Source organism: Rattus norvegicus, chromosome 14 (assembly GCF_036323735.1).
Source record: "Rattus norvegicus strain BN/NHsdMcwi chromosome 14, GRCr8, whole genome shotgun sequence".
In the NCBI taxonomy this organism is placed as follows: domain Eukaryota; kingdom Metazoa; phylum Chordata; class Mammalia; order Rodentia; family Muridae; genus Rattus; species Rattus norvegicus.
In genome coordinates, this window is record NC_086032.1 from 80,873,242 (window position 1) to 80,899,250 (window position 26,009).

A 26,009-nucleotide genomic window follows, 5' to 3' on the forward strand; every position below is an offset into this window, starting at 1 on the left:
TCATCTCAACCAAGGTATATTTGATGGTTCAGTTTGGATTCATGACTTTAAGCCAAGTTTATTATTATTATTATTATTATTATTATTATTATTATTATTATTATTATTATTCCCACATATTATTGAAGGATAAGATGGCTGCAAGGAATAAAAATCAGCTCTAGAGGGTATGCTCTTTTAATGCAGACTGGAACAGATGCTTAGTGATGCTGTTAAGCCTGATCTAGAGCTTCCACTCTCTATTCCTGAGGAACCTTGTTCTTGCCTCATGAGGATAAGCTTTAAATGCAGTTCCAATCATGTTTGTTGGCCTGATGGGGTCATGGGAGAGCCTTGTAGTATTTGAGAATGAGAAATGGAAGTTGGACCTTTAGTTTATGGGATCTGCTTATACGCCACTCTGAAGAGGTGATTTGAGTTCCTCAGAATGAAAGGGAGCTCAGATAGGAATAAATGAATACAAGGCCTCTTAGAAAATTAGCTCCTTAGTGGGACAACAAGGGCGGTTTGGGAAGGAGAAAGGGGACTCTAGAATCCAGGTGCATGCAGAGCTCTCATGGGGCTGTACCATGCCAAGGAACTGGCCTGTCTTAGGGCGGTTCAAAGTGGAAGGTTGTGATTACTTTGAAGTTGAGAGAGCTGCAGGACACCATGTATGGTTGTTCCAGGTGCTGGCAGAGATGTGGTCCTCCGCTTCATATCTCCTGAGTTGTTCAAGGGAAAGCCAAGTTCATGAAGACTGAAGAACCATGCTGGCATACATCCAGCTAGTAGCCACATACTTTTTAGCTACGTTAGGAGTTTCTCCTGATGTGAGGATTTAGCAGAGACATAATTCCGAGCAGCCTGGAGTTTGGGGCTATTTGGCAGAGTGGGATGCTGAATAAAATGTTGTGAAGACCCTGTTAGGAAGAGCACAGATTGTGTGTTGAGGGACTGCCTCATTCTATCTTCCCTCTCTGTTCTTTGAACATAGCCTCTGCTTATGACTTCTTAGGGTTTTCTTTTTCTTTTTTTTTTTTTTCGGAGCTGGGGACCAAACCCAAGGCCTCACGCTTCCTAGGCAAGCGCTCTACCACTGAGCTAAATCCTCAACCCCCCTTCTTAGGGGTTTTATATTTACCTGTCCCAGGGCGTTAATGGATAAGTTAGTGTGAATGTCACACTCATTAAGTGGTTGCTGTATGGTAGAGCAGAAATGAGATGCTGTGAGGTCTGAAAATCTGTTTCTGGCTTCATTACCCCAGGCATTAGGAGCTCTATTTCTATCTATACAATGAAGAAAATACTGGGCTGGGGAAGAGTCTCCTTGAGGACAGCCTGACTTGCCTAATGGAAGTACTTTTCTATGGGGACCTTGTTTATGGTGATTGGCACAAAAGTTAGCAGGAACATTTTCCCATGTCACTACAAATACTTTTGTAAGTGATATCAGTTCCCAGTCTGTGATGAGAATTTCTGCTAAGTTCATCTAACTTTAATGTCTTCATTTTAAAGAGTCAGAACGTATGTGTGAACCTGAAGATACTCTACGACCTTACAATGGATCTTTGTTCTAAGTTGAAGGCAAGTCCTTTTTTTAATACTGTAATTTCTAGCTGTGTAAGACCTGTGTTTTCGTTTGTTACCCACACTCACACTTAGTGTTTTGAACATGAATTGAGATGTTTTTCCTAAGACCAAGTTCACCTGTGCCTCATTTAGAAAAGGAAAGACTAAAATGATAACTTCTGCAGTTTTAAAGTATGTCTTATATATTGAAAACGATTGTTTCAAAGCCTTATATGTGTTTCTGATGCCAAGGGTTTATTTTAGTTAGTAGTAGAATGGTCCCAACCTGTTTCAGTTAGATTCTTATTGGAGGGACAACTGAGGAAAACTGAAGGAAAGACTGTCAGAAGCAATGGTGTTGGATACTGGAGAGATGAGAAGCTTCCGAGGACAGATTATAGCTGGAGGCTTTTTCATTCCTGGCTCTAAATCAAGCTGCATCTCTCCTCTCCTGCCTTTAGGAACGGCCCACACAGGAAAACTGTCTAAGGGTTGAAGAAGAGCTCATTTGATGTGTCCCAGAGAGGATCAGTCTGCCCTAGAATGCAGGGACAGACAGAGAAATTGAGGGGAACTAGAAGATTAGGCCCAGCACTCTTAGGCAACAGCAGAAAAGACTACAGCAAACATCATAGAAAATCTGGTATGATGGACATGCCTGGAACCCAGCACTTAGAAAGTGAGAGTAGGAAGAAGTTCAAGGGCAGGCTCATCTATGAAGTTTGAGGACACACTGGGCTACATGACACCTTGTGTAAAAATAGGGGCCGATAAATAAACAAGCAACCTGGAAGGTAATATGAATACAGGAGAAAGGATTCATGTTCTTAAAACAGGTGGCCTAACACAAAAGGCTCCAACACCCCTGACTATCTGGAGGGGCAGTAATGCAAGACTGATGAAGACTGCGTAAAACGATTGGAACTCAGTGAGCCATCCTGTAGTTAAAATGTAAGACTCCGGAAAGTGAGAAAGCAAAGGCCTTGTGAAATTTTGGAATATGTCTACCAGATATTCATATGGTAAGGAAGTAGTCTCTGTGATGGAAATAAAGGTTTTATCAAAAAGAATAAAGATAGGATGAGAAACCACTTCAGAGAGAGGTTGCTTCAATCCCAACACAACAACGCCAAGTTGCTTTACAACAAAATGAAGATAAAAACTCAAATCCACAGTTATATTCTCTCTTCCTGTAACACAGGCTTATGGCTTATGGCAGCTATTTTGTACTTTGGAGCTTCCATTGATACCAATTTTGGCAGGTGAGTTACCATAAACACAAAGCATAGTCATCTTTTTGGAGAGTCTTTAAATTGTTCAGGAATGCATTTTCTATCTACCCTATAATAGAGTGGGTACTATAGTTCATCCAGAGAGGTTGCTAGCAAATGGCTTTCTCTTCTGCAACAAGAGGGTTTGGGCTGCATCATTTCCTCGTCTTGAAGGACTTGAAGACCTGGCTTCAGCCATGACGATCCTCCCTGTTCTTTCTAGCCAGAAGGAGGTCTCATTGATATTTACCCACCTGTGTTATCTTAACTTAAGGCTAATCCTACAGTTCTGTGCTTTTCTCCTCTAGTACTTAAGACCCTCTCTTTAAGCATAATACAAGACTTTCGCCCATCTGCTTCAGGGCCAGGAGTGACTCTCCATCCAGAGTATGCAAAGAACCAGATTGGGACTACTATAGTCCCGCATCCTTCATACCTGGGAACTGAGCCCAGGACCTGGCTTGTATTGGGCGAGTGTTCTGTTACTAGACTGTATCCCCAGCAATCCAATTCTTTTGATGCTTCTGTTTCCTCACAGAACAGAGGTTGACTTACAGTGGGACCTGAGTAAATGAGCATTGTTATCATTAGGTTATCAAAGAGTGAGGCTCTTTAGTCTCCAAAAAAGGATTGATTAATGCAATACAATATGATTTGACTTTGACTCACAGTGATGGAAAACCACAAGATTTCAATTGACAAAGAAGAAATGGAGAGGACATCGGCACTCCTTGGGGTAAGCTATTATTTCAGAGTTTGTACTTGTCATTGCTCTCAGTAGAGTCTGATTTTCTTCCCTTCACTATTGGCCTTAGAGCAGTATTGGTACTGTTCCTCCATCTCTTGTAATCCTAGAGGGGAAGATCATATGTTGAAGTGTTTATACCCCACTGACATCTACTGCACTGAATGGTTTGAATAAGAATAGCACTAAGACTTACATACTCGAATGCTTAGTTACCAGGAATGGCACTGTTTGGAAGAATTAGAAGGATTAGAGGCCTTGTTGGGGGAAGTGTGTCACTGAGGGTAGGTTTTGAAGTTTCAAGAGCCCATGCTAATCCCAGTGTGTGTCTGTCTGTCTCTGCCCCTCTGTCTCTATCTTTCTGTCTCTCTGTCTGACTCTCTGTCTGTCTCTCTGTCTGTCTCTGTCTCTGTCTCTCCTCTCTCTCTCTCTCTCTCTCTCTCTCTCTCTCTCTCTCTCTCTCTCTCTCAGACTGTGGGTCAGGATATAGAACTCTCAGCTTCTTCAGCACCATATCTTATTTCAGCATATGACCTATATGTCATCATGCTCTTCATAGTGATAATAATGGACTAACCTCTGAAATTGTAGGCAAGCCTCCAATTAAATGCTTTCTTTGATAATAGTTGCCTTGGTTAGTGTCTCTTCACAGCAATTGAACAGTGTCTAAGACAGAAGTTGGTACCAGGGAGAAGAATATTAGCAAGTAACCTAGAAGTCGTTCTTGTGATAATTTGGCAAAGAAAGTGGCTGCTTTTTGCTTTTGTCCTAAAAAAATCTGTCTGAGGCTAAATTGAAGAATTTTGGATTGATGGTATTGGCAGAAGAGATTTCAAGATAAGCTAGTATTAACACTATATCCTGTGGTTATTAGTAATCACTCCTATGTAGATCTATACTGAAAAGGAGTAAGCTGGACAAAGACTAATATAAAACATATATTGTGAAGAGAAAAAGAGCACCAGGAAAGGTGATGTTGGAGTCAGGTCCTATGCTCAAGGAGTTAAAAAAGCTTAAAAAAGCCAGGTAGTGGTGGTGCACACCTTTTAATCCCAGCACATGGGAGGTAGAGGCAGGCAGATCACTGAGTTTGAGACTAGCCTGATCTACAGAGTGGGTTCCAGAACGGCCAGGACTACATAGAGAAATCCTGTTTTCAATAAACAAAAGCTTAAAGAAAAGCCTGATACTAAATGAAATAAAGAGAGTGGTGACCTCAGGACAAGACCTCATCCAGCTAAGCTTCTAATTTGTAAAAAGAAATTAAAGAAAAGCTTAAACCATAAGGAAACCATCAATAATGGAAAGCTGATGCGAATGTAATTGAACTTGGAGGCCCAGTTCCAGACACAGCAGCAGCAGAACTTGGCAGCTTTGGCTGTAGCCATGTATTTCTGGCTTTAGAGTCAAGGACACAAGAAGGGGTTATGGAATCTTTCTCCACAGCTAAGGAAAGCCACTGAGGCTAGCCATGTGTCAGGGGTGTCAATTCAAGGAGGCCCAGAGAGGTCATTTCTTGAAGCTATGAAGATGAACCCTGGTTTGTGTTGGCAATACCAAAATGTTGGAGATGGCCAAATCGTGGAATATCACTGGATGTGGAACCAGTCCAATAGAGAGAACTGGGTTGCAGTCAATAAAGCTAAAAGGAGTTGCAGAACACTTTGATATCAGGCATGGAGATACAGGTTTTCAGTATTGCTCTGGTCCAGTATTTCCTTACCTATGCTTCTTTTCCTCCCTTTTGGAGTGGTATGTATATTCTGTGCTATTTAATGTTGGAAGTATGTGATCTACTTTTTAATTTTGATTTTAAAGGGGGTTACAATTTAGAAATTGCCATGAATTTCAGAAACTTTGAATTTTGGATTCTTAGGCAGTGTTGGTAGACACTTTTGAAATTAGTCTGAATGTGTTTTTGTGTTATGTTATGGTTACAAGCCTATGAGGGCTAGGGACTAGAACATTATTGTTTGTATAAGAATGGCTTCCGTAGGCTCTTATATATTCATATCCTTTGTCACTAGAGAGTAGCACTATTTTAAAGGACTAGAAGAATTTGGAGGTATGGCCTTGTTGGAAGAAGTATGTCATTTAGGGGTAGGCTTTCAGGTTTCAAAAGTCCACGCTAAGCACAGTGTCTGTCTGTCTCTGCCTTGTCTCTATCTCTGTCTCCTTTCCTTCTCACTCTCTCTCTCCGCCCCTCCCCCTCTGTTTGGCCTGTGGATCAAGAGTAGAACTCTCAGTCAGGTAATAGTGGCACAGACTGTAGTCTCAGAACTCTGGAGGCAGAGGCAGGTGAAGTTCTGAGTTTGAATCCAGCCTGATTTACAGAGTTTGTTCCAGGACAGTCAAGACTACACAGAGAAAATCTGTCTTGAAAAGTCAAATTAAATACTTCACCTTATAAGTGTGATCTTGCAGGGTTGGGGATTTAGTTCAGTGGTAGAGTGCTTGCCTAGGAAGCGCAAGGCCCTGGGTTCGGTCCCCAGCTCCAAAAAAAAAAAAAAAAAAAAAAAAAAAAGAATATTTGCTCCTATGGTTCATCCAAGGAATTGGTAGATTTCCTAAAGAATGAAAATATAGAAAGGTACATAAAGAATGAGAAATTTTTTTAGTATTTGTGATTTTTTAAATATATTTTTATTGGATATTTTTATTTACATTTCAAATGTTATTCCCTTTCCAGGTTTCCCGCCCATAAGCTCCCTATCCCATCTCCCTCCCCTTCTTCTATAAGGGTGTCCTCCCCATGCCAACTACCCATCTTCCTACCTCCCTGCTCTGACATTTCCCTACACTGGCGTGGGGGTCCAGCCTGGGCTTCTCCCATTGGTGCCCAACAAGGCCATCCTGTGCTACATATGCAGCTGTATCCATGGGTCTGTCCATGTATAGTCTTTGGGTAGTGGTTTAGTCCCTGGAACTCTGGTTGGTTGGTATTGTTGTTCTTATGGGGTTGCAAGCCCCTTCAGCTCCTTCAATCCTTTCTCTGACTCCTGTCAATGGGGACCCCGTTCTGTGTCCCCATTGACACAGCATTGGCTGTGAGCATTCGCCTCTGTATTTGTCATGCTCTGACTGAGCCTCTCAGGAGACGGCTATATCAGACTCCTATCAGCATACACTTCTTGGCTTTATCAATATTGTCTAGTTTGGGTGACTGTATATATATATGGGCTGGATCCCTAGGTGGGGCAGGCTCTGAATGGCTATTCCTTCAGTCTCTGCTCAAAACTTTGTCTCCATGTATCCTCCTATGAATGTTTTTGTTCCCCCTTCTAAAAAGGACTGAAGCATCCACACTTTGGTTGTCCTTCTTGAGCTTCATGTGGTCTGTGGATTGTATCATAGGTAATACAAGCTTTTAGGCTAATATCCACTTATCAGTGAGTGCACACAATGTGTGTTTTTCTGTGATTGGGTTATCTCACTCAGGATGATATTTTCTACTTCCATCCATTTGCCTAAGAATCCCATGAAGTCATTGTTTTTGATAGCTGAGTAGTACTCCATTGTGTAGATGTACCACATTTTCTGTATCCATTCCTCTGTTGAAGGGCATCTGGGTTCTTTCCAGCTTCTGGCTATTATAAATAAGGCTGCTATGAACATGATGGAACGTGTGTCTTTGTTATATGTTGGAGAATCATTTGGGTATATGCCCAGAAGTGGTATAGCTGGATCCTCAGGTAGTACAATGTCCAATTTTCTGAGGAACCTCCAGACTGATTTCCAGAGTGGTTGTACTAGCTTGTAATCCCACCAACAATGGAGGAGTGTTCCTCTTTCTTCACATCCTTGCCAGCATCACAAAAATACTCAATAAAATTCTCGCAAACTGAATCCAAGAACACATCAAAACAATCATCCATCATGATCAATAGGCTTCATCCCAGGGATGCAGGGATGGTTTAATATATGGAAATCATCAACATAATCCACTATGTAAACAAACTCAAAGAAAAAAAACCACATGATCACCTCATTAGATGCTGAGAAAGCATTTGATAAAATTCAACACCCCTTCATGTTAAAAGTCTTGGAAAGATCAGGAATTCAAGGCCCATACCTAAACGTAGTAAAAGCAATATACAGTAAACCAGTAGCCAGCATCAAACCAAATGGAGAGAAATGTGAAGCAATCCCACTAAAATCAGGGACTAGACAAGGCTGCCCACTCTCTCCCTACTTATTCAATATAGTTCTCAAAGTCCTAGCCAGAGCAATCAGACAATGAAAGGAGGTCAAAGGGATACAAATTGGAAAGAAAGAAGTCAAAATACCACTATTTGCAGATGATATGATAGTATATTTAAGTGATCCCAAAAGTTCCACCAGAGAACTACTAAGCCTGATAAACAACCTCAGCAAAGTAGCTGGTCATAAAATTAACTCAAACAAATCAGTAGTCTTCTTCTACTCAAAGGATAAACAAGCTGAGAAAGAAATTAGGGAAATGACACCCTTCATAATAGTCACAAATAACATAAAATACCTCAGTGTGACTGTAACCAAGCAAATGAAATATCTGTATGATAAGAACTTCAAGTCTCTGAAGAAAGAAATTGAAGATATCAGAAAATCAAAAGACCTCCCATGCTCATGGATTGGCAGGATTAATATAGCAAAAATGGCCATTTTACGAAAAGCTATCTACAGATTCAATGCAGTCTCCATCAAAATTCCAACTCAATTCTTCATAGAATTAGAAAGAGCAATTTGCAATTTCATTTGGAATAACAAAAAACCCAGGATAGTGAAAAATATCCTCGATATTAAGAGAAATATTTTTTAATTTCATTTAAATTACCCAAAAGATAACTCTGATGTCCATCACCCAAGTTAAAGCATGGGATATCCAGAGCCTTATGTGCTTTTCCTGGCAGAAGTGTATTCTGCAACCCAGAGTAGCTACCACCTTAGAAGGCATTTCATTCTTGTTATTCTTCATATGTTCTCCATTTCAGTGTCTAAGCAGTATGGTTTGGCTTATTGTTGAATGATGAATAAATCATTAGTTTGTATACAGTCTCTCAATTGTCCACATCTTAGTCTTGATGCTACCACTGTATTTTGCTCAGTGCTACCATGCTCTGCCATGGGTGATGTCTGTCCCAGGCAAGAGGTCTGGTTGTCTACAGGTTGCAAGTATCATAAACCAGGCATGAGTTCAGTCTGTTTTCCTTATTACTGATGAAGTGAATTATTTTCTATCATCGTTGGCTACTAGTTTCTCTTTGAAAACAATCTGCCCAAGTCTCTAAAATGGTGTGTGTGTGTGTGTGTGTGTGTGTGTGTGTGTGTGTGTGTGTGTGTGTGTGTAGAGGTCCTCAGGTTATCAGGTTTGTGCCTTTTACCCACAGCCAGCCCTTCATCTAAGTCTTTTTTTTTTTCTTTTTTTTTCTTTTTTTCGGAGCTGGGGACCGAACCCAGGGCCTTGCGCTAAATCCCCAACCCCTCATCTAAGTCTTTTATATTTCCTTTTACTGACTCATAGAACATCTTGATCTATTGTGGGTGTACACCTGTAACTCATACATTTTCTTTTTCTGTCTTATTTCGCATAATAATGGATCCCTCCTAGTTCTAATAGTACTGCTCTAATTTTGCTGTACTTTTTTTAAAAAAATTATTTGCTTTATTTATATGAGTACACTGTAGCTGTCTTCAGACACACCAGAAGAGGGCATCAGATCTCATTACAGATGGTTGTGAGCCACCATGTGGTTGCTGGGATTTGAACTCAGGACCTCTGGAAGAGCAACCAATGCTCTTAACCTCTGAGCCATCTCTCCAGCTCCTTTGCTGTACTTTTATTTTTGCCTCTTTAAGTTTTAGCTAGGTTTAGGGAAAAATATGGGCCTAAAAGTTCTACTACAAGTCAATATGTATGCTTTTAAATGTTCATTTTGGGGTTGGGGATTTAGCTCAGTGGTAGAGCGCTTGCCTAGCAAGCACAAGGCCCTGGGTTCGGTCCTCTCAGCTCTGAAAAAAAAAAAGAGTTAAATGTTCATTTTGATAAGTTATAGATGACTTTTTATTCCACTAAAGGCTTTTGTTGAGAGTTTCTTGATGTGAAGATTAAATTATTTTAAATCATAAAGTCTATGAATACTGTTTCAATTTTTCAGGCTCACCTCAAGAAATTGGAGCAAGAAGCCCATTTTGTTGCAGGAGAACAGTTTCTTATAATGAGTAATAATCAACTTCGTGAGGTAAGGCTCGATTTCATTTTATTTTTGAGACAATGTCTCATTCTATAGCCCAGACTTGCCTAAACTCCCCATTAGTGCATGGCTGTATGCTCACTCCAACCCACGACAGTCCTCCTGTCTCACCTTCCAAAGTACTAAGATTACAGCCATGGACTACTACTATACCTGGCTGGTAATGTTAAATTTTGACCTTTCAAAAACTATGTGTCTTTCTCAAGAATTTAAAAGATGGTTTATGGGGCTGGGGATTTAGCTCAGTGGTAGAGCGCTTACCTAGGAAACGCAAGGCCCTGGGTTCGGTCCCCAGCTCCGAAAAAAAGAACCAAAAAAAAAAAAAAAAAGATGGTTTATTCTGAATTTATCATACTGTCTGAAGGTATTCATGTTCTCACAAGTGATGAACATTATGAGATACATTAAGTCAAAGTATAAATGAGGAGCTAAGCCTGTTGTACTATCTGTTCAGGTGTGTATGTATCTTCAGAGTAGTGGCTATAACTGTGATGGTTATGTTTCATTTTTTCAAATCTGGATCTTTTTCACACACATGCATTGTTTTTGTTAAAGATCCTCTTTGGCAAGTTGAAGCTGCACCTGTTGAGTCAGAGGAAACATCTTCCCAGAACTGGGCTGCAGAACCAGCTGTCTACATCAGAAGCCATGGTAAGAATTTAGTTTCCTTGTCTTTCTAACATGTACATGTATCTCCAGGTATAAGCTGCCTTCTGTGCTGGCAGTAGACCCTTTAGAAAAGGTGCTCTCGGCCGGAAGTCCCACACCCGCGGATCCCGGCCCGCAGCAGCTCTCTCCTCCCAAACCCCGTGGGAGAGAGACCTCACCGACTGGTCAGGTGGGCGCTCCTGAGGCTACAGAGCGGAGGAGACCACCAACACTGCCCACCCCTGCCCACATCCCTGGCCCAAGAGGAAACTGTATAAGGCCTCTGGGTTCCCGTAGGGGAGGGCCCAGGAGCGGCAGGACCCCTGCGCCTGAGACACCGCCGGAACCTGAAGGAAACAGACCGGATAAACAGTTCTCTGCACCCAAATCCCGTGGGAGGGAGAGCTAAACCTACAGAGAGGCAGACACGCCTGGGAAACCAGAAGAGACTGCACTCTGCACACACATCTCGGACGCCAGAGGAAAACACCAAACGCCATCTGGAACCCTAGTGCACGGAAGCTCCCGGAAAGGGCGGCGCATATCTTCCTGGTTGCTGCCGCCGCAGAGAGCTCGTGGGCAGCACCCCGTGAGCAAACTTGAGCCTCGGGACCACAGGTAAGACCAACTTTTCTGCTGCAAGTGACCTGCCTGGTGAACTCAAGACACAGGCCCACAGGAACAGCTGAAGACCTGTAGAGAGGAAAAACTACACGCACGAAAGCAGAACACTCTGTCCCCATAACTGGCTGAAAGAAAACAGGAAAACAGGTCTACAGCACTCCTGACACACAGGCTTATAGGACAGTCTAGCCACTGTCAGAAATAGCAGAACAAAATAACACTAGAGATAATCTGATGGCGAGAGGCAAGTGCAGGAACCCAAGCAACAGAAACCAAGACTACATGGCATCATCGGAGCCCAATTCTCCCACCAAAATAAACATGGAATATCCAAACACACCAGAAAAGCAAGATCTAGTTTCAAAATCATATTTGATCATGATGCTGGAGGACTTCAAGAAAGACGTGAAGAACTCCCTTAGAGAACAAGTAGAAGCCTACAGAGAGGAATCGCAAAAATGCCTGAAAGAATTCCAGGAAAACATAAACAAGTAGAAACCCATAGAGAGGAGACACAAAAATCCCTGAAAGAATTCCAGGAAAACACAATCAAACAGTTGAAGGAATTAAAAATGGAAATAGAAGCAATCAAGAAAGAACACATGGAAACAACCCTGGATATAGAAAATCAAAAGAAGAGACAAGGAACTGTAGATACAAGCTTCACCAACAGAATACAAGAGATGGAAGAGAGAATCTCGGGAGCAGAAGATTCCATAGAAATCATTGACTCAACTGTCAAAGATAATGTAAAGCAGAAAAAGCTACTGGTCCAAAACATACAGGAAATCCAGGACTCAATGAGAAGATCAAACCTAAGGATAATAGGTATAGAAGAGAGTGAAGACTCCCAGCTCAAAGGACCAGTAAATATCTTCAACAAAATCATAGAAGAAAACTTCCCTAACCTAAAAAAAGAGATACCTAGGCATACAAGAAGCCTACAGAACTCCAAATAGATTGGACCAGAAAAGAAACACCTCCTGTCACATAATAGTCAAAACACCAAATGCACAAAATAAAGAAAGAATATTAAAAGCAGTAAGGGAAAAAGGTCAAGTAACATATAAAGGCAGACCTATCAGAATCACACCAGACTTCTCGCCAGAAACTATGAAGGCCAGAAGATCCTGGACTGATGTCATACAGACCCTAAGAGAACACAAATGCCAGCCCAGGTTACTGTATCCTGCAAAACTCTCAATTAACATAGATGGAGAAACCAAGATATTCCATGACAAAACCAAATTTACACAATATCTTTCTACAAATCCAGCACTACAAAGGATAATAAATGGTAAAGCCCAACATAAGGAGGCAAGCTATACCCTAGAAGAAGCAAGAAACTAATCGTCTTGGCAACAAAACAAAGAGAAGAAAAGCACACAAACATAACCTCACATCCAAATATGAATATAACAGGAAGCAATAATCACTATTGCTTAATATCTCTCAACATCAATGGCCTCAACTCCCCAATAAAAAGACATAGATTAACAAACTGGATATGCAACAAGGACCCTGCATTCTGCTGCCTACAGGAAACACACCTCAGAGACAAAGACAGACACTACCTCAGAGTGAAAGGCTGGAAAACAACTTTCCAAGCAAATGGTCAGAAGAAGCAAGCTGGAGTAGCCATTCTAATATCAAATAAAATCAATTTTCAATTAAAAGTCATCAAAAAAGATAAGGAAGGACACTTCATATTCATCAAAGGAAAAATACACCAAGATGAACTCTCAATCCTAAATATCTATGCCCCAAATACAAGGGCACCTACATACGTAAAAGAAACCTTAATAAAGCTCAAAACACACATTGCACCTCACACAATAATAGTGGGAGATTTCAACACCCCACTCTCATCAATGGACAGGAGCCGGATGTAGATCGCTCCTGAGAGACACAGCCAGAATACAGCAATACAGAGGCGAATGCCAGCAGCAAACCACTGAACTGAGAATAGGACCCCCGTTGAAGGAATCAGAGAAAGAACTGGAAGAGCTTGAAGGGGCTCGAGACCCCATATGTACAACAATGCCAAGCAACCAGAGCTTCCAGGGACTAAGCCAATACCTAAAGACTATACATGGACTGACCCTGGACTCTGACCTCATAGGTAGCAATGAATATCCTAGTAAGAGCACCAGTGGAAGGGGAAGCCCTGGGTCCTGCTAAGACTGAACCCCCAGTGAACTAGACTGTTGGGGGGAGGGCGGCAATGGGGGGAGGGTTGGGAGGGGAACACCCACAAGGAAGGGGAGGGGGGAGAGGGATGTTTGCCCGGAAACCAAAGAATTATTATTAAGTATTAAATAAATTTAAAAAAAAAAGAATAAAGGAAACTCGGAAAAAAAAAAGGGAAAAAAAAAAAAAAGGTGCTCTCACTCAAAGTTATGCTCCTAGCTGTACACCAGGAGATGAGCAGGTATTGCCCTCCATGAACATCTAGCTGGCTATATACTTCTGGAAAAGGATGATTGGGGGCAATGTTGTGCTTTTAAGTGTGTGTGTGTGTGTGTGTGTGTGTGTGTGTGTGTGTGTGTATGAGAGAGAGTGTGTGTGTGTGTGTGTGTGTGTGTGTGAGAGAGAGAGAGAGAGAGAGAGAGAGAGAGAGAGAGAGAGAACCTATGTGTGTATTTATGTATTTGTATGTCTGGGCATATGAGCATATTTGCCTGTGAGGCCAGGAGAGAAAGTAAATGACAGGACAAAGGTGATGAGGCAAAGATGGGAGGAAAAAGGCAGACTTTGGACATACTTTGTAGGGAGAAATCATAGGACTTGCTGTGAGTGATGCTGGAAGAAGGTCAACGGTGATTTCAGATGTGACTGATGTTTGCATCTTTAGTAATGGTGGGTGCTCACAGGCACATATAACCACTTCCCATGACAACACCATGTGCCTGCTTCCATGGCAAGGAATAACTATCCCACTTTCCTAGTAGTCCTGCTCCTTCTTCAGACCTGAGCTCTACAATGCTGGCCGCTCTTTCTTCTTCTTGAACTTCACATTAACAGATTAGGATCAGTAGCACTGTGTGTTCAACACTAATACTATGGCTTTAGGGTTTCACAGCCTATGCCAGCTCCCTGACGTCTCACCCAGTCAAATGTTTAGGTGCTGCTGTAGCATGGATTTTATGTTTGGGGCACTTGATTTATCCCTTTATGTGAGATTTGGATTTTGGTAATTTTAAGACTCTCTTCTTCTGACTCTCACTTCTCGCTCATATAAAGTAATTTTAGCTCCTGGGTAAATGTCATAATGATTTTATGAGGGGTTGGGATTAAGGTACTTGATACTGGATTAAGATACTTTGTTATTAATCTTCATTTTTTATAATATGTTAAATTACATCATTTATTACTAGCACACTCTCCAATTGAAAGTAAACATTTGGAATATTGAAATGAAGAAATTATATTGGTAATACATATTTTCATTTCTAGTTAAATTCTCTACAAGACCTTCACCCATTACCCAAGATAATTCTGGAATATAGACAGGTAAGTTGATTCCCTCTCTCTCTCTGTGTGTGTGTGTAAATGGTTTGTGATGAAGAACTATCCAGCCTGTCTCTTTACAACGCCATATTTGTTGTTGCACATTAACAGAGTTCTAAGGAAATAAAATGTTCTCAACCAACTTTTTCATGTCTCCTGATACATACTTGTCCTTTATTTCTGTTCTGTATTTATGTTCTGTATTAATCACATTTATAAACCAAGCAACAGTGCAATTATTTACTGTGCCCTTGTCAGCCCCACTTCTTCTTCATTGAGTGTCTTCCTACCCATGTCCAAGTCTACTCTGCCCAACACTGGGAACCCAAGGAGTCATATGGGGAAGGAGACTGATGACCTGTACCCAGTCTCTTCAAGTGACAATGAGACATCTACCATTTCTCATAACAGTCTTGTCATTCCTCGAGTTTTCAAGTTCCAAGACAGTGATACTTTCTGGGGGTTTACTGGCATGCCCCATTTCCTCTCATAGTTAATCACGTTTTCTTTGTTCATATACCTGCCCTTTAATTCATGTTTTCTGTTATCCATTAACCACATTTACAAACCAAACAACAGTGCTCTTGTTTACTGAGCCACAGAAATACATTGGTACCAAATTAGTGATCTTCCCAAAGTGATATGAGGTTGGGGAAAAAAACTAGAAAAGGCCCACTGCTGGGGACACTGAGTATTTGTGCAATGAAGTGGAAACTTAAGGGTTCTTTGGAAAGCCAGTTGTGCTGGATGGTGTTTTGCTGGGATAAATATGTGAAGGAGTGTTTTTCTGAAGTGGAGACAGAGCAGAGGCTAAGGCAGACTTATGAAGAAACATTTAGCTAAAACACAGGTAAAAGGATGTTCTGCTAAAGCAAACACATGAAAGGACACATGAAGGATTCTTTACTAACAACACGCGTGTATTGGTCCGTCCACCTTATATTGTGTAGTTGAGCTTTATTTGTTGGGACTCCGTAGAGAGAAATGCACCAAAAACCTCCTGGTGGTGTGCCCAGGCTTTTTTGCCACTTCTGAGGTCTTGGGCTGATTGGCAGAGTGATGTCAGCTAAGACAGATGCATGTGGAGTTTTGCCAAGTCAGACTCGTGTGCTGAGGCAAGACCCATGGAGGACACATGGTGGGATATAAAGAGGACTTGATGGAGAGTGACAGAGGCTGAGCTAGGCTTGCCTACAGAGCTGGCTGTGAATATCTTATTGGTCTCACCTTTGTTGATCTTCTCTTCATTGAGAGAGGCGCAATGGGAGAACTTCTCTTGGTGTTCCTGCTGGTTCCTCTTGCTGTGCCACTGCTGCTGATTTGTGTTTGCTCTCCTGACTTGACTGAACTGGACTGCTGGTGTGTCTGTGAAGTGCTTGCCAGTTGATGCAGCTGCTACTGTGAACCTGTGAACTGAACTGCTGGTTTCCAGACAGCACAGATGGGAATTGCTCCAAAGAATCTTTCTAAACTGGTCCACTTCCCCAGTGTCCCTTTTTATCACCACCTCTGGTGGGTGATGGGCTACAAGGGAGATGAAAGCATTTAAGAACCATCATTAAAAATAAGATTTAAAAAAATTAGAAGTTGCAGTGCAATTTTGTAGTATCTCTGTAGCCTAGAAATCCTGCAGGATGACAAACTGGCATCTTTCTTTGTCAATCTTGTCATTCAATCCTGGCACACTTAAGGTTGTCCAAGGTGAATTCTACACCACATGCCCATGCCTATGTGAACTGCTGCTATGGAGTTGGCCTCTTTGAATGCTTACACAAGTTTAATAACATAACTCTTCTTGTCTTTATGATATAGGTTCACAAGATCAAGTCAACTTTTATAGATGGATTACTAGCTTATATGAAAAAGGTAACTAAGCCTTAACAAAAAAGAAGTTGGGATTAGTAATAAGGTTTATTTTGATACACACACTAGTTTTACAGGAAAGGAGAACTTGTTCTTGGAACTATGTGGATTGTGGTTGTATTGTAAAATCTCCACACAGTGCAGGTTGGTTTGGGTTGTGAGCCTAGCCTTTAATAGTTGAGCTGTCTCTCCAGCTCTGTGCAGGCTGGTTTTAGGCCATCAGATCCTCCATATAAGGCAGTTCAGCAGCTGGCCTGCTTTCACATCTGTCTTTCACACTGTCTGTCTTTTTCTGGAGCCATGTGAGGTAATATATTAGTCAGAGTTCTCTAGAGGAACAAAACTGATAGGATGACTATACATACATACATACATACATACATACATACATACATACATACATACATACACACACAGACATATATATGTACACACACACACACACACACACACACATACACACCCCGGGTTGTAAGAGGGTGACTTATGGGCTATGGTCCAGCTAGTCCAACAATGGCTATCTAACAACAAAAAGTCCATCCAGTAGTTTTCAGTTCATAAGGTTGGGTGTCTTGGTTGGTCTAAAATATATGTTAGATCCAAAGAAGTAGGCTCTAATTCCAGTGACGGAATGGACTTCCTAGTGAGTGTAAACAGGAAAAGAGAGTAAGTTTCCATCTTTTGTGTCCTTTAGATAGGCTGCCACCAGAAGGTATGGCCAAGGTTAAAAGTAGATCTTCCTTCCTCCAAAGATCTGGATTAAAAGTGTTTCTACCCACCACAAAAGACTGGGAGGTTTTCCCACTTCAAATTATTAAGAAAAACATCCCTCACATGTGTACCCAGACAATTGGGTTTTAGTTAATTGCAGATATAGTAAAATTGGCAACCAATAATATCTATCACAGGTAAAACTACAGTCAGAGGTGTCTGTGACTTGTAAGACTGCACAAGGAGGGGCTGGGGATTTAGCTCAGTGGTAGAGCGCTTACCTAGGAAGCACAAGGCCCTGGGTTCGGTCCCCAGCTCCGAAAAAAAGAACCAAAAAAAAAAAAAAACTGCACAAGGAGCTGCAGAATGTGTCATAATCTCACTTAAGTTTATGCTGTCTCTACAGCCCCTTAACCCACATATACAGTTAATAACTGACATGGATCTACTTGTCCTAGTGCTGCTTCTGTTTGGGTTAGAGGGGAACATCCTTCAGCTGACCCTGATCCCAAGGCTGTTTTGTAACTTTCAAGAGGAACAAGGAGGGTTGTTGGTGAAGGGTCTGTGTGTTTTTCCTCACACCATATTGCATAGGTTTAAACTGATTCTTCTTAATTGATCAAGGGCTCCATCTCTTCTACATGGAATCAGACTGGAACTGTGACAGGGAGACTTTCAGCCAAGCATCCTGTAAGTTACTTGTTCATTTCCATGCCATTGTACGTCTGCGTCTGCACATTCTGTTCCTAGAAGAGAACCTTATGGCGCTAATTGTGTTTTACTCTATATGTTTATTTCTCTGGTATTGGGGCATCAACTATGTGCTCTGAGAACAAGAATGGCTGTTTCTACCCAGTAACTCAGACACTTTGGTGATGAGGGCAGAGGGTATCTTGGAAAGATGACTCCTATAAAGGTACTACCTGATGAAAACCATCTCCAGCTCATAATTACTAAAGATTGGCTTTTTTATTTATTTTGTTGTTTTGTTTCGATAATTTTGTTTGTTGAGTATAGCCCTGCTTGGCCTCAAACTCACAGAGTGATCTGCCTGCCTCTGCCTCCCAAGTGCTGGCACTAAAGGTGTGTGCCACCACCACCTGACTCTAATGACTGTTTTTAATGGAAAGTTATAAATGCCCTTGCATTTATAGTAACACTTTTTGGGGTAATTTTTAAAGATAAGGTCTTGCTTTATAGCCTAGGTACAGCCACCTGAGTCCTAGGGTCACAGGTGCGCACCACTCCCAGCAAGATAGTTTTCAAAATGGCTTTATAGTTTTGATGTAAAGGAGATGTTGAACTGGATAATATACTTGAAGCCAAGCATGCGGATCTGAGTTCAATCACCTAATACCCAGATGAAAATGCTGGGTGTAGTAGTGTATGTTTGTAAGTTCAGTGTTGGAGAGATGAGGACAGAAGGATCCCTTGGACTTCATGGGCAGCTGGCTTAGCCTATTAGGTGAGTTTGGGGCCAATAAAAGACCCCATTTCATAAAACAAAGTGGATGGCTCCTGAGGAATGCTACCCAAGATTGGTTTCTTGTTTTCACATGCACACACCCATACAAACATGATTATATACACGGATTTGTTAATTTCTTATAGAAAAGTTCAAGTGTAGAAAATAAATGCAAAATAACAACCACACCTTTATTCAAATTGAAGAGTCCCCTGTCTTCATATATTCTATTAAACACATGTACTTATAAAATACTATTAATCTTTAATTTTTAAAATTTTTATGTTTGTTTTTTTGAGAGAGGATTTCTTGGTAAAGCCCTGGTGTCATGAAACTCACTCTGTAGACCAGGCTAATCTCAAACTCAGAGATCTATCTGCTTTTGCTTCCCAAGTGCAGGGATTAAAGGCGTGTGCACCACCACTACCTGACCTCAATTTTTATTTTAACATATCTTGCTATTATACTTTAATCTGAGTTCTCTTAGATTTAAATACATGAATTACATATATGAATAATTAAAATATAGACTAATGTATATAGTTAGAAATATTTGACATAAAATAATGTGAACTTTTAAGGAATAAGAAAATATAAGTCATCTTTCCCTGTTTGTTCTTCCCATAAGTCCCTAATTAGTAGTTAGGATTTTACCAGGTACATTAGTTAGTGTTCTCTATCTAGAGCAATGGTTCTCAATCTTCCTAATTCTGTGACCCTTTAATACAGTTCCTTATGTTGTGGTAACCCTTAACCATAAAATTATTTTCATTGCTACTTCATAACTTTTGCTACTGTTACGAATCTTAAATATCTGTGTTTTCTGATGGTCTTAAGTGACCCTTATGAAAGTGACTGCTTTGGGTCACCACTCACAGGTTGAGAACTAGTGCTCTCAAAGAATAGAATTGAAAAAGCAAATCTATATATAGATATAGAAAGGTTGATTTATTACAATGGCTTACAGGCTGTAGTCCAGCTAGTCTAACAATGATTGTCTACCAATGGAGAGCCTAAAAATTCAGTAGTTGCTCAGTCTAGGAGGTTGGATGTCTCCACTAGTCTTCAGAACACTGAAGACGTAGGCTTTAATGCAGTGAAGAAATGGACTTGCAAGCAAGAATGAGTGCAAGCAGGCAAAGAGCAAGCTTCCTTCTTCCATGCCCCTTACGTAGGCTGCCACCAGAAGGTGTGGGCCAGATTAAAGCTAGCCACCTCCAAAGATCTAGATTAAAAGTGGGTCTTCCCAGCTGGGTGGTGGTGGTGCACACCCTAATCCTAGCACTCAGGAGGCAGAGGTAGGCAGATCTGAGGCTTGCCTTTGGTTACTTTGTGGGTTCTTTTCTCCACCCTTCTCCACCCTTTTTCTCCCACCCTTTTAACCTTTTAATACTAGATAGAAGAAAGGATAAAAAGGAAAGAGGGCGATGTTATTGTTATTCTACTTCCTGCTGATTAGGGGCTCAAGTTCCTTGGGGCAAGTTTGATCTTTGCTGTCAGCATATCTTATTTCTTCTTCTTTCTTCTTTGCACACAACTACTTAACAAACCGACCAACAGCCAACAGCCAACAACCCCTCCTGCCTTTTCAGGCTCTAGCATTTATACACCCTCTGAAAAGTCCCCAGAATCCCAGACATCACACCACTGCAGAAACTATCTGCAGCTGACAAAAATCACACCACTGCTAGAGCACTAGGCAAGTCATAGTCAGCTGCTGTGGACCGTCTGAAGCAGCCCTGTGTCCCCACACCTGGGATTAAAACAAAAACACAGTCATATAATATTTCTGTGGTTTTTTAAAGAAGCTAAAATTCCAAGATTAGCATTACATGGATTTCTGAGTTTGAGGCCAGTTTGGTCTATAGAGTGACTTTTAGGATAGCTAGGGTCACACAGAGAAACCCTGTCTCAAAAACCAAAACCAAAACAAAACAAAGAAGTGGGGTTCTCCCATTTCATATGATTTAATAATTAAGGGGAACCCCTCACAGGTGCACGCAGACACTTGGGATCTAGGTAATTGCAAATATAGTTAAGTTGTATCCATTGACACACACAGAAGAGGCACCTGCTGATCTAACTGGGGTGACTGTGCAAGAAGAAAGAAACTGGCATTATGTGGATGCTGCCTTAGGTTCAGGGACCCTGCTCTGGGACTATAAATTCTCAGGTCAGTTGTCTCTCAGACTCCTCTCACTTGATCTAGGAGCTCATCATGTGGATGTCAATCTTTTAGAACCCTTTTGTGGTGCAGGCCCACCTGGGTACCCTGCTACAGGTTCAGGCCCTCATAGAGTGTCTCTGTAGCGCCCATAGGGTGTCTCTGGCAGGTTCTTTTTCTGTTTCTTGCTTTTCTCTATCAGCATCTGCTTGTGACAGATTGGGATCATGTCACTCTTGGATTGGCAGATGCCTATGAAAGGGAACCATGAGCATGTGCTTCTCTCTGGGCTTCGTGAGCTCAGGCCCCACTACAAAGGGCATTCTGAGTGTGTGTCCTGTCAGAGGATACTCAGTTTTGTCTTTTACAGTTTTCTAGGATTATCTCCTGGTTTTGTTTAGCCCTCAATTCTGCCATGACTCATGAATGATGGTGCTCCCCACTGTCCATGGTGCTTTCCCCAGCTTGTAGTTCCTGATTAGTCATGTCTTCAGATCTTCTGACAGGTTTTCCTTTCGCCAAGACTAATTGAATGTTTGCCTCTAATTTCCCACAATATTAGTATTTTCATAATTTTACACTTAAAAATTGAATCCAACTATACATTATTTAACCAGATATCATCATTATATTACCAAGATGACTACAGTTTGAATTAGTTTTCCTTAAACTGAACAAAATTCAATTGATGAACTTTGCACCTGCTAGAAGAATGCCCCACTACTGAATTTTAACTGATCCTTGAGAAATATTTTTAGACTTACTTACTCTATTATTTATGTGTATTGTGTACCACTTGTGTGCTTGGTGCCTGCAGAACACAGTGGATACCCTAGAACTAGAGTTACAGACCATTGTGTGCTACCATGTGGGTGCTGAGCAGCAAATGAGACTTTTATTAAAAAAATTACTTTTTTTCAAGACAAGGTTTTACTATATAGCACTGGCTATCCTGGAACACACTAAGCTGGCCTCAAACTCAGGTTGATCTACTCCTGACTGAGAGTGTTGGGATTAAAGGTGTGGGCCACCATGCCTGGCATTATGAATTTTTTTTATTTTTTGAAATTATAATATGATTACCATTCCTTGTACTTCCCTTTCCTCCTTCCCATGTACCCCTCCCTCCATGTAGCTGCTCTTGCTCCCTCTCAAATTCATGGCCTCTTTTCTTTATTGTTACACACTTTTCCTAATCTGTAAACACAACCTGCTCAGTCTGTATTATGTTACTTGGTATTGTATAACCAGTTGGGGGAGTCTATTTCTTCTGCTCTTTGCATTCCTTAGTTGCCTGTCATTCTTTGTCTAGCAGAGGGGCCCTATACAAATTCCCCCTTTCACGTTAGCATGTCTATCTATTGATGTTGTCATTGTTTAGATTCTGTTTAGGCATCCATGTTGATTAGACTTCATAGATGGAATTTTTTGTGACTTTTCTAGGGGACATGATCTCACAACAAACTTCCTGTTCCTCTGATTCTTCTGTCCCTTCTTCTGAAATAATCTGTGAACCTTTGTTGCAGGAATTGTGTTTTAGATGTGTCGGTTGGAACTGGGCACCACAAATCTCTTTTTTTTTTTTTTTTTTTTTGGTTCTTTTTTTTTTTCGGAGCTGGGGACCGAACCCAGGGCCTTGCGCTTCCTAGGCAAGCGCTCTACCGCTGAGCTAAATCCCCAGCCCCTACAAATCTCTTATTCTTTGCATTTTGACCAGTTATGGTTTTCTGTAATAGTCTCAGTTGCAAAGAAAAAATTTTTTGATGAGCAGTGAGGACTACACTTATCTATGGGTTAAGGATACACATTTAGCATATAAATAGGGACTGTGCTGGTTTAGTAAAGTGGCAATAATAGGTTCTCCTCCAAGATCCATCTCAAGTCCTCTCTGGGTTACATGTTTAATGTACATGGTGTCTTCAGCAATAGCAACTTAACTTCCATCTCTAGGAATCAATTAAGGGTAACAACAGTATTTAGTCTGTGGCTTCTCATGGCTAGTGTCGGAGTTTTAGTTAGATTGTGTACACATTGCCAGCCCAGATGGGAAATTTTCATTTAAACTATGTATGTATAAGCATACCCTGATTTATATATGCATTATGTGTAATTTTAGATAATATCAAATATTCTTACTGCTGTTTTACCCCTGTCTTCCTTTTGTATTTATCTCCTTCCTTACGGATAGCCCCGTTTTCCACATTGGAATCACTTGTCCCCTATTGCTCTCCCTTTCTACTGCGCCCTCTACTGTGGCTCCCTTTTGCTCTCCTGGTTTCTGGAGTCACTCCACTTTATTCACTCACATCTGAAGTCCGAGAGCTGGAAGTCACAGGTGAGAGAGAATATATGACCTTTGTCCTTTTGAGTCTCCATTACCTCACTCAGTACAATCTTTTCTAGTTCCATCCAGAATTGCAAAATTCATGATTTCAACTTTCTTTACAGCCGAAAAATCTTTCCTGGTGTATGTGTATCACGTTTTATTGTCTCTTTATCGCCTGGATGGCATTTAGATTGTTTCTTAGTTAGAGTGAGGAGAGCAGCAGTGACATGGCTGAGCAAGTGTCTGTGGAGGATGGTGTGGAGTCCCTTGTGCAGATGCCTAGAGTTAGTATCACTGAGTCACATGACAGATTGATTTTAGCCTCTGGAGGTTCTCTACATTGATTTCCAGAGGCTGGACCAATTTTCAGTCCCACCAACAGTGAACAAATGTTCCCTTTCTTCCATATCCTCGCCAGCATTTGTTGTCAGTTATTTTGTTGATCCTTGCCAGTCAGCAACTGTTCTTAATTGCTGAACTATCTCTGTAGTCACTGATTAATATTTTTTAAAACTCAGCTTTAACTGCCATATTGTCAGAAAATTGGCTTTTTTCCCCCAAATACCCCTTCCGAGACAAAGTCTCTGCCACCAGCTGAAGTAATTTCTACCCATTTCTGTGTTATTCTGCGTCTAATGACAGAAAGTGTAAAGTATTTTGTCTCTTGGTTCCCCTGCATCTTTTTCCATATTTTGACATTTCAATGGAATAATATGTAATGGTTCATTCAAAATTACAAAAACATTGATTTTTAATTGATTATGCTGAATTTTACCATTCTATGTAACACAATCACATTGGCACATTTTTTTTTTTTTACATCAACTGCTTAAAAGTGTTGTTAGGGGGGTTGGGGATTTAGCTCAGTGGTAGAGCGCTTGCCTAGCAAGCGGAAGGCCCTGGGTTCGGTCCCCAGCTCCGAAAAAAAGAAAAAAGAAAAAAAAAGTGTTGTTAGGCTGGAGAGATGACTCAGTGGTTAAAGAGCACTGATTGCTCTTCCAGAGATCCTGAGTTCAAATTTCAGCAACCACATGGTGGCTCACAACCATCTGTGATGTGATCTGATGCCCTCTTCTGGTGTGTCTGAGGACGGCGTCAGTGTCCTCACACATAATAAATAAATAAATCTTTAAAAATGTGTTGTTAGAGAAAATACTGCCAGGCCTAGTGGCACAGACCTTTACTACCAGCAACAGGGAGGCCAAGACAGGCGGATCTCTATATGAGTTTGAGGCCAATCTGGTCTACATAGTGAGTTCCAGGACAACCAGGGCTATGTAGTGAGGCCATGGAAAGAGGGGGAGATAGAGGAAGAGGAGAAAGACAAATATTTATATCCTCCTGGTACAACATCTTTGGGTTGTTTTTTCCCCCATGTGACTTGAGATTTCCTACTTCTTTGTGCCAGGCATTTTGATGTTATTTACTAGACATTTTGAAAGTTTGAGTCTTATCTTGAAAATCCACTAAAATGGTGATGCTTTTGTTTTCGTTCCAATGTCCTGGTTTAGCTTAGGTTTCAAGTTCTGAGGACTCTGGTGCCACTGTGTCCTGCTTTCAGTCTTTGAGGCACCGTTTAGATAGTTTCACATGACAGCCACCCAGTGGTTGATCTAGGAATTAACTGAGCAGGATTCGATGAGCCTAGATGGGTACAGTGATTTTTTTTTTTTTTTTTGAACTGCTGTCTTTCTATGATTTCTCTCACTGTTTCTGGGTCTTTGCCATTTTTTTGGGGGGGGTCTTCTAACCAGAAGCCTGAGGCTTTAATAATCTGAGGCTCCTGTACACTCTCTGCCACTAACCACATGTACAGTACCAAGCATACCCCATGCTTGAGGGGAACAGACGATAAACTTGCTGCCTGTCTGGTAATGTTTCAGGCTCTGGTCTGCTTCTCTAGTCTGTGTCCTGCTCTATTTATCAGGTCTTCAGATTGTTGCCCTGTGCATACTGTCTAGTTTCATAGCTGTGGTCAGTGGAATGTATTCACTATATCTCACCAGAAGCAAAAATTCACCTTTGCTTTTTTCATTTTTTTTCATTTTTTCTTTTTTTTTCAGAGCTGGGGACCGAACCCAAGGCCTTGCGCTTGCTAGGCAAGCGCTCTACCACTGAGCTAAATCCCCAATCCCTGTTTTTTTCATTTTTAACAGCATTATTGAGGCAAATTTAAAGAAACTTCATATGTTTTGATACTTTGTTCTTTTTTATTGCTGAGCAGAATTGCACCAGAGTTTGTTTATGAATTCCTTTATCAATCTATTTGGGATTGTGTTCTGTTTGGAATGTAAACATGTGCATTTGTGCATGTTCTTTATGTACAGATGTAAAATCATATATAATAATATAATAATAGTTGGGTCATACACTAGGTATGTATTGCTGCTTTCCTTTTTTCCTTCTCTCTCTTTATTTCTTTCTTCTCATTTTTTGTTTTTTCTGAGAGGCAGTAATCACCACGTCTTAGCTGAGCTAAGGGCTGGACTCTAACTTACAGCGATTCTCTTGCCTCTGCCTCCTGACCTCTGGGATTAAAATGCTCCTGAGCTGCCTCCTGAGCCAGGTGGTTGTGCTTTGCTTCCTAACAGGTAGAGCTGCCACTTGACATTCTTACCAGCAGTGGGGAAGAGTCCTATGCTCCACTCCCCATCGCCAGTTCTACAGTTGATCCTGAGATGGAGGGAGGGAGGGAGGAAGGGAGGGAGGGAGAGGAAAGAGAGAGAGAGAGAGAGAGAGAGAGAGAGAGAGAGAGAGAGAGAGAGAACATGCACATTGCTCCCTAATGACCTGTCAGTGAAGCTCTACTCCCTAACTTCTACAAGTTCTGCAATAGCTGTATCATCAGCTCTTCAGGTGGTGCCTCTTATTTATTTATAGTTAGACAATTCATACCTTATA

At 41.2% G+C, this 26,009-nt stretch overlaps 1 protein-coding gene across 20 annotated transcripts in view; it reads left to right on the top strand.

Moving 5' to 3' along the window:
* Haus3 (HAUS augmin-like complex, subunit 3) overlaps positions 1–26,009 on the top strand; it is a 171,977-nt gene that overhangs the window by 68,206 nt on the left and 77,762 nt on the right. For all 20 annotated transcript variants that reach the window (XR_010057411.1, XR_010057415.1, XR_010057412.1 and 17 more), the window contains 8 exons: positions 1,498–1,566; positions 2,753–2,813; positions 3,494–3,558; positions 9,702–9,785; positions 10,353–10,448; positions 14,526–14,582; positions 16,392–16,445; positions 17,778–17,843. Coding sequence is in view for 13 of the 20 variants with exons in the window: in XM_063273606.1 (XP_063129676.1) it covers positions 1,498–1,566; positions 2,753–2,813; positions 3,494–3,558; positions 9,702–9,785; positions 10,353–10,448; positions 14,526–14,582; positions 16,392–16,445; positions 17,778–17,843 (552 nt within the window). In the remaining 7 variants the exon portion in view is untranslated. The remainder of the gene's footprint in view (positions 1–1,497; positions 1,567–2,752; positions 2,814–3,493; positions 3,559–9,701; positions 9,786–10,352; positions 10,449–14,525; positions 14,583–16,391; positions 16,446–17,777; positions 17,844–26,009) is intronic.